Source organism: Mesocricetus auratus, unplaced genomic scaffold, assembly GCF_017639785.1.
Source record: "Mesocricetus auratus isolate SY011 unplaced genomic scaffold, BCM_Maur_2.0 Super-Scaffold_4256, whole genome shotgun sequence".
Classification (NCBI taxonomy): domain Eukaryota; kingdom Metazoa; phylum Chordata; class Mammalia; order Rodentia; family Cricetidae; genus Mesocricetus; species Mesocricetus auratus.
The window spans coordinates 17,743,782-17,758,633 of NW_024429182.1; the positions used below are offsets into that span (position 1 = coordinate 17,743,782).

Sequence of the window (14,852 nt, forward strand, 5' to 3'; positions counted from 1 at the left end):
AACAAATCCTCTTTCTGAAATGGCAAAGGCAAGGAAGGGATTCCAGAACAGTCAGCTCAACCTCTCTGTCTCTGCACCTGACTGGAACAGTGGCTCAGATGGAAGGGACAATGGAGTCTCCTGAGTGTGGAGGAGTAGGGTGGCTATCTGGGGAAATCTGTTCTGGCATCGACTTAACATCCTGAGGTCAAGGGCCAGCCTGGTTAGTCTGGCGTTACCTGAGAGGCAGGAATCGGGTTTTATACAGAATGGCTCCCAGTGTCCACTGCACCTCTCGGTCGTACACCAGCTGCGCTGTCTGCAGGTTTGGGTAGTCGTAGGGGAAGTGGAAACCCTCGTGCAGGACTTGGTACATCCAAGCTGACTTAAAACACTGATACCTGGGTGGCGAGAAGGAAGTTCCTTAAGCTTTAAAAAAATAAGAAGAAAATATACCAGTAATACATTCCCCTTTGTAGGAACCCACACTTTCTGTCAGATGTCAAGTGACCAGCCTCTCCTTGCTTTGCCTTCTCCCCTCTGGGTAGAGCCAAGTTTGACCCTGTGGCTGTTTTTCTCTGTTTTGATTTTCAAGATCCCTGTCTTCAGGGAACATCAGGGATGTGTTCGTACAACATCCATGATTTGCATAAATGAAAAACCAGACTGGCAGGAGTTACTGTCATTAGGGAAGCTGGGTGACAGATGTAGAGAGATTCATTGTGATCTTTTATTTGTTTGCACCTTTGATTTTTGTCTTTTCTCTCTTTTTTTTTTTTCTTCTTTTTGTTGTTGTTTTGTTTTCTCTTTGTAGTCCTGGCTGTCCTGGAACTCACTCTGTAGACCAGGCTGGCCCTGAACTCAGATTCACCTGCCTCTGCCTGAGTTCTGGGATTAAAGGTGTGTACCACTATGCCTGGTACCTTTGAATTTTTCAAACTAAACATTTACAATTGGGAAGATTATGAATCCTTGAAAAACAAGCTGAAGCTCAGTAATAGTTACATTTTTATTCTTTCTACTTGTGGTGGCTTGAAAGAAAATGGCCCCCAAAGGGCATGGCACTAATAAGAGATGTGGCCTTGTTGGAATGGGTGTGGCTTTGTCAGAGGAAGCCTATCACTGTGAAGGTGGGCTTGGAGGTCTCATATATGCTCAAGCCACACCCAGTGTTTCAGACCACTTCCTGTTGCCTGTAAATCAAGATGTAAGAACTCTCAGCTCCTTCTCCAGCACCATGTCTGCCTGCACGCTGCCTTGACTCCTGCCATGATGATGATGGACTGAACTTCTCAACTGTTAGCACCCAACACAATTAAAAGTTTTCCTTTATAAGGGATGCCGTGGTCATGGTGCCTCTTCGCAGTAATAGAAACCCTAAGACACTACTTCTCAGCTAATTTTCTATAATAAAATGTTTAAAATAAAAAAGGTCATCACTGTTGACATTCATCACTTGGAGGGAGGGTTCCTTGGTAACTACTGGTTTCCTGACACAGAAACAGGTTCACTGTTTGGTTCCAATTCTTCAGAAAACCAAAATCTGAAATAATCAAATTCTCCTTCAGCCTAAAATCTGATCTCTACTGTTCGAGGATTCTCCATTATAATCTGGTGTTTTAAGGCTATATCTAAAACGGAAAAGAAATTTACTTACTTGAGTCGATGCTCATCTGCGTGTGAAGAAAAGAGGCCATTCTTGAATCTCTGCGCTAGTACTGACCAAGCCATGCCACAGTAATCCTGGAACGAGCACAGAGAAAACAGTGCAATGCAAATCCTCCACTTCCCCAGACACTGCTGCTCCATTTCCAGTTACTCATGGGTTACTACTATCTTAGCAAGGAAAATGAAAGGCACACTGGACCACTGAACACGATGCCATGCCTCCTCTGCTCCCAGGGCTTCCATTCTAATGCAAAACGGTGAAAGCTGGCTCCTGAGCCCGGTAGGCATCAGAGAGCCTGAAGGTCAGGAGTAAGAATAATACCAAAAGCCAGGGAACTAGTTCCCTCCCACTCTGTAGAGAACTCATACGGACAAGGAGAGTAGCTGCCATCAGCCTGTCTGGAGTCACAACTCTCAATGAACTGCTTTCAGTTGGCTTAGGCAAAGAACATCTGACAATTGGGCACCGGATACTCTCTATGTGCCAGGGGATGAAGTGATGAGGGAAAAAAATATTCTGTCCCCATGAAGCTTCCATTCTACTGGTAAGAGAATAAACAAATGGGCATCAGAGAGTGTGCAAGACGGCAGTGTTGAGTGGAAAATAAAGCCGGGAAGGCAATGGGTAATATGAGAAGAGTGGTGACTGTGATAGCATACCTGGGGAAGGCGAGAAGACAACTATTTAAAACTGGAATTTTAAAAACTCAAGGAACAACTTCCTTTACCTCAGAAAACTTCCTAAGTCACTAATGACTTGGCTAAGCAATCGCTTGAGCCCTTTGTGTTCAAAACCACAGAAACTGAAGCATCTTTGTGACAATAAAAAGACCCAAGCCAGGCCAGTCAGGGAGCCCTGAACTGTGGGAGGTAAGGAAGAAGGGACCCTCGGCTGGAGAAGGAGCGGCGTGAAGCAGGAGCTCCCCAGTACTCCCTCTGGGGTGGGACAGCAGAAACTGGTCTACTGGAAGTTTACCCAAGAGAACCTTAGGAATCTAGAAGAAGAAAGGAAAGCATAAAAAAATACAAGATTCTTTCCATCTCTGTCTCTTAGACAGATCCCAAAATTATATAAAAATCAAAGGCATGACTCTGCTGAATCTAGAATGTTCCCTAAGATTCATGTATTAGACTTGGCCCCTGTGTGGCACTGTTGGGACATGGCAGAACACAGTCCTTAAATGAGGACTGACTAGTGAGCTGCTCACTGAGGGAGCTCACTAAAGACATCATGGGACCCTAGCTCCCTCTACACTCTCTGTGCTCCCAGACTCATGATGTAAACAGTTCGGCTCTACCATGTATTTCTACCATGATATGCCCAAAGCAAAGGGGCCAGGTGGCTATGGACTGGAACCTTTAAACTGTGAGACAAAACAAACTTGTTTTAAGTTCAACATTGCAAGTATTTTGTTACAGTGATCTTTTTATTTTTATTGATGTTTTCTTTCTTTTTTATTTTTTTGGTTTTTGAGACAGGGTTTCTCTGTGTAGCTTTGGAGTCTATGCTGGCATGCACTCTGTACACCGGCTGGCCTCGAACTTACAAAGATCTGCCTGCCTCTGTCTCCTGAGTGCCGGGATGAAAGATGTGTGCCACCACTGCCTGGTTTACTGATCTTTTTTAATTGACTAACAAAATCAGGTGTGATGATACATGCCTTTTATCCCAGCACTTGAGAGGTCTCTATAGCAAGTTCCAGGCTAGCCAGGGCAGCACAGTGAGACTCTGTCTCAAAAACAATTAACAAAACCAAAAAAAAAAAAAAAAAAAAAAAAACACTTAAATAACACAGACTCTAAACTAAGGCAGGGAATACAGAGAGCTGATCAAATTTTTAGCTGGGCTGGTGACTACAGACATGAGCCTGTAAGATGTTTAAGTTCTATATATGTGCAAGGTGAATTTTTAGTCTTTCACTTAGAAAAATATTTCTGCCATCACTGGGGCTTACAACACCTATCAATGACCTTATACCATTCTGGCCTCTTTTTAAAGATTTTTTTTTTTGGTTTGTGTGTGTGTGTGTGTGTGTGTGTGTGTGTGTGTGTGTGTGTGTGCTCATGCATGCATGGGGTGGGGGAGGGGGGTTGTCCCAGGAGACCAGGAAACAGCATTAGGGCCCCTGGAGCTAGATTTTTACAGCAGTTTGTTGTAAGCTACCCAGCATGGATGCTGGGAACTGAACACTGGTCGTCTGGAAGAGCAACAATTGCTTAGCCACTCAGCCATCTTTGCAGCCCCAACTCTGGCCTCTCAAACCAAGAGAAGAAAAACAGACCCGTCCACCAAGAGGACCTTACAAGCCAGACACCTAGCAAAGGGGAAAACGGACAAGATCTTTGAGTATAAGCATTAGGGAAGTTGGAAGAAAAGCTAACTATGCACCATTAGAACAATTTTATACCCCAGTGATTATACATCCATGGAAACCTAACATAATCAACCAGAAGGCAGTTTAGCAGCGATGGTCCCGTAACCTCTGAGGTCACTTTCTCCTCTATAAAATGAGGCCTCATAGGCCCTTATAAAGACTCAAGTGAGATCATGCATGCAAAGCCCTTTGTTCACTGCCTGGCACAAAGGCAGGCATCCACTAAATGGCAGCTGCCAGCATGAGTCATTGTGATTATTAATGAATTACCTGGGCAGCCTTGGCAAATGTTGGCCCGTGGTAGCGGCCACCGATGCGTAACACGTCCTCTGTACAGTAAAAAAACTCGGAGAAGCCATAGAACTCGCTGTTGTTGAAGTCAATTGGTGACTGGTAAATGCCATTCAGCGAGGCCTGGCTGGTGTTGGAGCGGGCCAGCAGGGGGCTCAGCATTGCCCTGCAAGTGGCCCAGTCTCCCTTTCCTCGGACATGCAGGACCTGGCTGTTCCTCTCCACCACATCTGTGAGTCCCACGGGCAAGCAGGGGTCCAGAAATGGGTTGTCAGGACTCAGGCCTGTCTTCTGGCCCAGCAATCTGTCACAATGACAAAAACAGAATGTGAGAGTGTTGACCCTGACCTCTTCTGAGAACTAAGTTCACTTCACAAATACCTTCTGATTTTCAATGACAACCATAGCAACAAGGACTCAGTATTACTATGCAGCAGCAACATGCACATATTAAAGTTAGGCCAATTAAGTTAGCAAGAAGAGATGCACCAGTGATGGATTTTACTCAACCCTATCATCACATTTCCCAGTGTAGAGTCTAACAGGAGCTGTGAATCTGCTAGTCTCCCTTCCCACATCTGAAATGCACAAGGGATTTTCCTGTTGAACACACAGCTGGGGGCTGGAGAGATGATGGCTCAGTGGACACAGCACTCACTCAACAAGTGTGAGTCTGTGGGTTTGAATGCTCAGAGCCGATGGAATAGCCAGTGCCTGACAGGGAGATGGGAGGCAGACAGAAAACTCCCAGAGAGCCTGGTGCGCCCAGCAGTAGACTAACAGAATATGGTCCAGGAATGGCTTCGTGTGAGAATTCTGAGTGCTTGTGAAAAAGCTCCAAGAAAAAAAGACAAGAGTCTTGTGACCTCAGTTTCTTCAAAACACAGAACTGTTCTTGGACTGTTTTCACCGTCTCCCAGGTGTAGCAGACAGGAGTGAGTTTACTTCAGTTCACTCAACATTGCTTGTTGCTGTTATTCAATAAATGTTTAAACTATCCTTTATATGCCTCTATGGAAAACATGCTTTTTTTTTGCCACGTGTGGCTTGTCCTTGTGACTGTGTACAGCCTGAACTCATGTGACCTTTCTTAACCCTGGGAGTATAAATTGTCTGAGGCTCTGAATAAAGTTGGCGATCGCTCAGTCTACTTCATTTATCAGCTCCATTCTCCCAGGCCCCGCCACTTCCAGAGTGGTGACAGTGGACAAAAATGAGAGGCCCTGCTGTCGACAAGGTGAAGGTAAGGACTGACCCAAGGCCTCAAGTGTCCCATGACCAACACATGCCCACATTCACACATATCAACATGTGTACACACACACACACACACACACACCTGAGAAGAGACAAAGTGGGAAGAACTCAGACAGAGCTCCCTGAAGAGGGAACCCAGCCGTGCCACAGTAACAGCATCTGGCCTTGAGTGAGTGGTGCTGGGACAGCAGACAGAGCAGACACAGTGACAGCTCCAGGGACTAGCCCACAAATCCCTCAGCTGCTAAATGGGAGGGGAGGGACAGGACTTGACTACTGGTATCATACAGTTTTACCTCTCCAGTCTATACTTGTCTAGCAAACGTGTTCTCATTTACTAAGGAGATTAATATGCAGGTCTGGCCAAGGATAGAAGTCACATGGAGACCACTGCTAACTGCACTAGCTGTTCATTAGCAGTTAGTAAGTAGACAGATAAACTCCTGCACTTTTCGGGGGAAGCCTAAAGAACGATTGGAAACTGAAGGAGGACACGGGAAGGGGCGACACAACAGAATGCCTGGGAATAAACAGAATCCAACTATTTTAAAGACATGTCACTACCTACAAGGAAAACTCAGACTGTTCAGCAGGGAGTGAGAACCGTCCCAGGAGGACAGGTTTATCTGGTAGACTGGCAGTTATGGGAGCCACACTTTGACCTCAACAATCCTAAAGTAGACAACTTCAGAGCTTGGCCAGAAAGCACCAAGGCAGTGGATGGATGCAGCCCAGCAGGAGCAACAGAAGGAAGAGCACAGCGCAGCAGAGGCTGGAGCTCAGCAGAGGCTGGAGTGGAGCAGAGGCTGGAGCACAACAGAGGCTGGAGCTCAGCAGAGGCTGGAGCACAACAGAGGCTGGAGCTCAGCAGAGGCTGGAGCACAACAGAGGCTGGAGCTCAGCAGAGGCTGGAGCTCAGCACAGGCTGGAGCACAGCACAGGCTGGAGCACAGCACAGGCTGGGAGTGCAGCAGCCACTGAAGAAGGAATGAACTGGCACCTATGGGAAGCTTTCTGAAAAGCCAGGGATCTCCAATGATCACAGCACCAGCAGGAGCTGAATGCCCCAGTTCAAGTCAGCTTGTGCGAACTAACAAAAACACTCTGCGGATGTTCATGCAATCTTCCAGAACACCTGAATCCACCAGAGCCCACTAACTCAGTGATGGAGGTTTAAATCATTAAAAAGGCTGATGAGACAGTATTCAACATTCTCTCAATCTACGACAATGCTATGGAGAAATTACTACAAGTGGGATACAATGGTGCCTCTTTAGGTTAGTTTTTCTTGCTAAACCAATGGATGTACATAATTGTTTGATAGAAAAGAATCGTTGTTTATTGTATCTTCCTCACAATGATAAATAACTTTAAAATAATCAAAACAAACAAATAAGAACAATTACTTCAGAGCTATTCATTATGGCCTGAGGGTAATCGAACATAACATCAGTGATCTTGGGCCTGAAGAGTGGTCAGCTGTTAAGACCACGTTCCACTTTTTTTGTTTGTTTGTTTTACGAGACAGGGTTTCTCTGTTTTGGAGGCTGTCGGTCCAGCCTGGCCTCGAACTCACAGAGATCCGCCTGCCTCTGCCTCCCGAGTGCTGGGATTAAAGGCGTGCGCCACCAACGCCCGGCTAAGACCATGTCCCACTTTTGAAGAGGACCCAAGACCAGTTCCTGGCACCCACATGGGCAGTTCACAATCAACTGTAACTCCAGCTCCTGGGAATTTAATGACCTCTTCTGATGCCTACAGACACCTCCACACATTCAAGCACATACACAAACACATGAGTAAAAATAAAACCTTTCTAAGGAAATCAGTGATCTCTGCAGTTCTGGGTGAAAAACTGACCATTCAAAACTTGGACACTACTTTAAAGGCAAATTTAACTGTGTGTACTTGTTAACTTTAATGCACATGAGCAAACGTAACTCTCACGTCTGAGAAGCTAATCCACTTTTCCTAGCCACAAAGAGCTCATGATGTCAGGTGTGGCTGTGGATACAGCAAAGTCCTTACTATTACAGAACAGAATGCACCCTCGCAGAGCAGAGGCCGAGACGTGGCAGAAAAGGAGGAGCTTAGCCATCGTAGCAGGAAGTCACTCTTTGCTAACATCTGCAGTCTGGTGGAAATGAGGGTTCCGTGTCATCGGTACCTGTTTTTGTTAAGCGTCTCATTCAGCACGAGCTCTTCATAGCGCTGCCGGGCAAAGTTGCCTCCAAAGCCCAGAAAGGTGGTGACATAGACCCTGTACACGTGCTCTGTGTGCTGCACATCACAGCCCAAGTTGAACTCAGCCAACAGGATCTTGGCCTCTTCTTCCTGTAACAAAACATCAAGGAAAAAAAAAGGGTTTTAGTTCCATTCTAGAAAATGGTGGCACTGTGAATCCACGCAGCTCCATTTCTGTGACTGCTCTTTAAAATTGCCTTCCGATCTCATGGCCAGTCGCAGTAATGCACTCCTGTAATCCCAGCACCCCTGCAGCTGAGGCAGGAGGATCACAAATTCAAAGACAATCTGAGTTCGTAGCAAGGCCGTGTGTGTGTGTGTGTGTGTGTGTGTGTGTGTGTGTGTGTGTGTGTGTGTGTATGTGAGGTCATTTCCCAAGGGGTTTAACCGAAGAGGGGACCACCCTGAATGAGGGCAGTACAGTTCCAAGGGTTGGTGTCTTGACTGAATGAAGAGATAACAGCAGCTGAACATCTGCATTCACCCTTCTCTGCTTCCTGACTACAGATGTCATGTGACCAGCTGTCTCACCCCTGCCATGCCGTCCCCATCATGATGAACTGTGTCCCCTCAAAATGGAAGCCAAAATGACTCTTCCTCTTGTTTTTGTCCGGTATTTTGTGAGAGCAACGAGAGAAGCAGCTGACGCAGGGGAGTGGGATCATTTATAGTTGATGCCATTTTCTGGTATGGACTTCTGTATTTTCCAGTTCTCTACTATGGGAACTACTCCTTTCATAACTAGAAAAAAATCTTTTAACAAAGATCATCGTAAGAACTATTTTATGACTTTGTCGAGAACTATTCAAAAAGCTTTACCATTTCCTGCGATAGGTTTGGGCTTTGGGAAAGTTCAGTTTTATCTTCAAAATAAGGGAGGTTTTGTTGTTTGGTGTTTTTTATTTTTTTGTTTCAAGCAGGGTCTCACTGTGTAGCCATGGATGGTCTGATACTCAGCATGTAGATCAGGATAGCTGCAAACTCACAGAGATTCACCTGTCTCTGTCTCCTAAGTGCTGAGATTAAATTATGTCCCTGAGCTCATCCTCCAATCCATAGCACAGCCCCTCTTCTGGTCCAATCATTCCTGTCCATCCTCATGTTCAGTCCTAGCCCTACCCCCACTATGAATGACCATCCCAATGTGCTTCTCATGTAAATTTTTAAAAACAAATTATTGCAAAGTGAAAATAACTATTTAGATTGTGTGTTTTTAATTTGTGAACATATTACTGCACCTAGCAACTCTACTCCTAGATTTATACCCAAGAGACCTAAAGACTTATGTCTTCACAAAAGTGTGTTCATGAATCTTCACAGCACTACTATCTATAATAGCCTAAATGTGGAAACAACTCAATTATGAATCCAATGATGAATGAATCAATGAAACGTGGAATGGTGACTCAATGGACAGTTACTCAGCCACCAAAACCAGTGATGTACTGACACACACCACAATGTCCATTACCTTGCGAACATTTTTCTAGGTGTCAGACGTAAAGGGCCATACTGTATGATTTCATTATATGAAAATACCAGCATAGGCAGATCCCTAGATGAGAGTAGGTGATGGCAAGATGGGACAATGGGAGATAACTGCTAAGGACTATAGAGTTTCCTTGTGGCAGGGTTGAAACGTTCTGTGTTCCATGCAATGCTGCGCAGTCTTTGCTTCTTAACCAAGCACTAGCATGCGTGCATCTTTGAGTGACTGCACGGCTGGGCCTGAGCCTGGTTTGTGCTGTCAAGTATTCCACTGCTGTTCTCTAAACCTGTGCACACAAGTCACTGAAGACCTCACACTCAATGACCACAGATGTGAATCATTTTAACTCACGAAGCCTTAGGACTTCAGAGCTACACATCAAAAAGATGCTGTGATCCCAGCTCAGGATCCCACCATTCACTGTGACCCCGGCTCAGGACCCTCTGTTGCCTGCTCTTCCCCCGAATTCTCCTCTCTTCACTGGGCTCTTCAGCCTCCTCGTTCCCCAGCCTGGACCATCAGGACTTTTGCTGATCTGTCCCTGTCCTTCTCACACCACCACACCCACTTAGCTAAATATAATTGGATTTCTGCTCCAAATATTTGCTGAAATGTATCCCCTTCTGTCCAGTTCCATTTGTATTCTCTACTTGAACCCTGAAACTTCTCACTCAAGACTCTCACCTACATTCCTACTCACACCAAAATTATTTTCCTAAAATACAGACCAGCACACAGCCAATGTGACCACAAAACTTAGTTGGGAAGGACCTTAGAGCTTGCCTAACTGGAACTGACGCTCATATGACGCCTTGCTTGAAACTTTCGCTGGATCTTTACAAGCAACAGAACTTAAAACCAAGTCCCCTCTGACAACACTCAAGACTCCTAATGATCCAATTCCATCCTCTCTCCCCAGAACCTTCCCCTGAAACTCCTACCCTAGATCAGGCCACTGAGCACTCCTGGGACATTCCAGACTCTGCTGCCTTCTCTGTGCCTCTGTATACACTGTGACGCGGGAGACATCTCTGCTCAGCTTTAACTCTGATCCTACACACAGGCAAACAGATCACCTTCCATGAACAGGAAACAGCACGGCTCCTGTTCGAGCCTTCACAAATGGGGCTGACCCTGCTGGTCCCTATGTCCTCACAGCTGTTATTACGAGGGTCTCAACCATCGGCAATACTAAACATTGTAGTATACCTAGCCACACACAACTATTCAGCCCCAAATATCAACAGCACCAAGGGGGAGAAACAATCATTTAGATCAGTGGTTCTCCGATTTCCTAATGCTGCAATCCTTTAATACAGTTCCTCATGTTGTGATGACCCCCAACTATAAAATTATTTCCATTGCTTCTTCATAACTGTAATTTTGCTACTGTTATGAATCGTAATGTATTTCTCTGACATGCAGGATGTTTGTCATTCAACCCCTGGGAAAGGGCTGTTCAAACCCCCAAAGGGATTGAAACCCACAGGTTGAGAGCCACTGATTTAGATCAAATTACAGGACTTCCTGACGCTGGCTGACTCACTGACTTCTGGAGGCAATGCAACTAGCATGGCCTATTTCCTGTGTATACGTCACGTTTAAAAAGGGAGGCTTCTCAGAGCCTGGCGGTGGAGGTGCACGCCTTTAATCCCAGCACAGGCTGAAGGATCTCTGGGAGTTCAAGGTCAACCTGATCTACAGAGTGAGTTCCAGAACAGGCTCCAAAACTACACAGATAAGCCCTGTCTCAAAAAACAAAACAAACAAAACACAGACAGACAAAGAGGCTTCTCTTTCTCTCTATAATGGAATCCTCTCCCTAAAAATACATTCTTGACTGGAGATGCAACCCATTGGTACAGCACTTGCCTAGCATCTGCAGGACCCTGAGATTAATCTGCAGAGCTACAAAGAGAAAAATAAAAGTTAGCATCAAATGCATTCTTAAGGGACTAGGAGGACTCAGTAAAGTACCTGCCATGCAAAGGCTTGAGTTTGGTCCCTACTGTTCACATGGAAGAGTGGTGTGTACTGTCAATCTTGGATCTCCATATTACTCTCACTACCCAAGCACCCATCCCCCAGCCACGCACACACAGTAGCAGTGCATGTCTATAATCTCAGGGTTGGGGATGAGAGGGGACCCCTGGGGCTTGCTGACTAGCCAGTCTAACAGGCAAGTTCTAAATTCAGTGACCCTGTCTCAAGGAGGAAGGTGACACAAGGTCAGGTGACACATCGACATCCGCATACATGTGCACACAAATGTGTGTATCCCCACACACATGAACACATAGGTAAACAGCATTAGAGCTGAAGGAAAGGAAGAGGAAGGGAATGGTATCCAGGACTGACCTGTATATTTACTCTCCAGGCACACCCAAAGATACACAGTATCCATTATAACTGCTAACATGTATCAGGCACCCCCAAAGATACACAGCATCCATTATAACTGCTAACATGTATCAGGCACCCCCAAAGATACACAGCATCCATTATAACTGCTAGCATGTATCAGGCACCCCCAAAGATACACAGTATTCATTATAACTGCTAACATGTATCAGGCACCCCCAAAGATACACAGTATTCATTATAATTGCTAACATGTATCAGGCACCCCCAAAGATACACAGTATTCATTATAACTGCTAACATGTATCAGGCACCCCCAAAGATACACAGTATTCATTATAATTGCTAACATGTATCAGGCACCCCCAAAGATACACAGTATTCATTATAACTGCTAACATGTATCAGGCACTTATCATAAGTGGGCCACTTGCTAAGCACTTCCCACTGATCTCCTCACAACTCTGTAAGATAGATACTATTATGCCTCTTGGACACTCAGACTCAGGGGTAACTTGTTCAAGATATACAAGCTAGTGCCAGGGTGGTGACAGGCACAGGCCTTTAATGAGTCAAAGGCCAGTCAGGGCCACACAGTGAGACCCACATCTACCAAGTGGAAGAAAAAGAAAGAGAAAACAAAGGAAAGAGAAAACAAAGGAAAGAGAAGAGAAGAGAAGAGAGAGAAGAGAAGAGAAGAGAAGAGAAGAGAAGAGAAGAGAAGAGAAGAGAAGAGAAAAGAAGCTAGCAACTATCTGAACAGATCCAGAACTCCAGTCCCAGGCAGTACAGCTTCAAAGAGGGACCTTCCTTCACCAGCTCTGGCATTTCTAACTGAATTTCCACACAAGGCAAAATACCTGTTTGGGAGGAAGGTCAGAGGCTGAGGTAGGGACTTCATAGGCAATTTGGAGAGAAGCTCCTCCCATGTCCAATATCCCCACGGTCCTCCTGCGTCCCACTGCAGAGTCCAGGGAAGTGTCAGTATCTGACTCTGAAATCAATGACACAGGAGTCAAATAATTAAAAATAAAACTGAAGTCCAAAGGGAAAGACATTCCCAGCCCCTTCTTACCCCCACCCTCTCTGAAAAAAAAAATTTGCCAGGCCAGCAAGATGGCTTATCTGGCAAAAGTTCTGGCTTTGAACTTGAAAATAAATTAATTAAAATAAATGAATCTAACTATCGAGTGTACATCATACAGAGAATTACTTCAAATGGCTTAGATATAATATTTCAACTATGTGTCCACAGGGATAGGAGGGAACCAACTCTAGCATGCTGGCCTCTACATATGTACCACAGCATATGCATACTACCCTCAGGCACATATAATAAATAACGTTTAAACTATAACAACAACGGAAGATTCATTTTTAATGTGTTCTGTGGAACGAGAGCAGACACACACTGGATGATTTGTGTGTCTGCTCTCGTAACAAGCATGTAAGAGAAGCTGCAGCCCTTGGAAAATCACACAGGGCAGAACTGACTTACCATCTTCATGGTCAAATCGCCCCAGAACAAAGTTAATTCCAATCCACGCATAAACTCCTAAGGAAGAAATGGAAAAGGCCTCTTATAATTCTCTACTGCTGGACCATACCCCTCCCAAAGGTACCTTTCTTTCTTCTTTTCCTGGGAAAGTAAAAAAAAAAAAAGAACCATAATATTCCACTCCATACTTTTTTTATTTTATTTTAAATATTTTATTTATTTATTGTGTATACAGCCTTCTGCCTGAATGCCAGCAGAGGGCGCCAGATCTCATTCAAGGTGGTTGTGAGCCACCATGTGGTTGCCGGGAATTGAACTCAGGACCTCTGAAAGAACAGTCAGTGCTTTTAACCGCTGAGCCATCTCTCCAGCCCCCTCCACTCCATACTTTTTAAAAACTTTTATTTATTTTTATTATATGTGCATTGATGTTTTGCCTGCATGTACTTCTGTGTGAGGGTGCCAGATTCCCTGGAATAGACAGTTATGAACTATCACGTGGGTGCTGAGAACTGAACCAAGGTTCTCTGGAAGAGCAGCCAGTGTTCTTAACTGCTGAGTCATCTCTCCCATCCCTGTCTACTTCATACTCATAGTGCACGGACCTTAAATCTTCTCTCTCTCTCTCTCTCTCTCTCTCTCTCTCTCTCTCTCTCTCTCTCTCTCTCTCTCTCCCCCTCCATCTAGCACACTGCTCTCCACCCCATCCCTAATGGAGCTGGGGCTCATACATGTTAACTACCTACATCCCCAATCACCTACATCTTATGTGATTTTCTTCCCTTCTACAATAATTTGTAACTTCTAATAATTCTACAAAGAATAGGAACTAATTGTAAAAAGCAACTCTCCCACAAAAAAAAATGTTTAAAACTCCAGCCTGGTTTATCAAGTGAGTTTCAGGGCAGCCAGAACTGTTACACAGACAAATCCCGTCTTGAAAAAACAAAAGAAAAGAAAAGTTTAAAAGTGCATCGAGGCCCATGGCATATGTCTCTAGGCCCAGCACTCAGGAGGCAGAGGCAGAGGCAGGTGGATTTCTATGAATGAGGCCATACTGATCTACACAACTTGTTGCAGACAACCAGGGATACATGGTGAGACCCTGCTGAGAGAGAGATGGGAGGGGTCCTGGGGTGCAGCTTAGTGGGAGCCCACTTGTTCAACATGAACGAGGGCTCGGGTTTGATCTTGGCACTGGGGGAGGAAAGTCTTGCAGGTGTTGCTTCTGAGAAAAGTGGGGGAATGCACCAACCCAGTGTCCCCCCAAGACACCAATATAATCTCTGGGTGGAATACACACAGCAGTTTTGTAAGAACTCTGTGCTGTGGAATGGTCTTCCTGTATGCTGTGAATATGCATTGCTCCCATTGGTTAATAATAAAATCTGCTTGGCCTATGGCATGGCAGGGTAAGGTTAGGGGGAACAACCAAACTGAGGACTCAGATGAGGAGGGGCAGAGTCAGGGGAGACGAAGGCCACTGCTTGAGGAACAAATGCCAGAGGACTGGTAAGCCACAGACCATATGGTAATAAATAGATTAACAGAAATGGGTTCATTTAAATGTCAGAGCTGGTTAGTAACTGAACTATAGGCCTGCACGGGGTGGGACAGAGAAACCTGTTTCCTACTGAAATAAGTGGACACAGAGAGGCAAGAAAGTAAAATGTTCCCAAACTAGACTCTC

The 14,852-nt window shown here is 45.2% G+C and overlaps 1 protein-coding gene across 2 annotated transcripts in view; it reads right to left on the reverse strand.

Annotated features, from left to right (window-relative positions):
* Positions 1 to 14,852, reverse strand: part of Entpd7 (ectonucleoside triphosphate diphosphohydrolase 7) — a 43,267-nt gene that overhangs the window by 6,297 nt on the left and 22,118 nt on the right. For both annotated transcript variants that reach the window (XM_005063564.4, XM_021235259.2), the window contains 6 exons: positions 13,163 to 13,219; positions 12,525 to 12,658; positions 7,738 to 7,904; positions 4,293 to 4,617; positions 1,637 to 1,722; positions 219 to 380 (listed from right to left, as the gene is read on the reverse strand). In XM_005063564.4, coding sequence (XP_005063621.1) covers positions 219 to 380; positions 1,637 to 1,722; positions 4,293 to 4,617; positions 7,738 to 7,904; positions 12,525 to 12,658; positions 13,163 to 13,219 — 931 coding nt within the window. The remainder of the gene's footprint in view (positions 1 to 218; positions 381 to 1,636; positions 1,723 to 4,292; positions 4,618 to 7,737; positions 7,905 to 12,524; positions 12,659 to 13,162; positions 13,220 to 14,852) is intronic.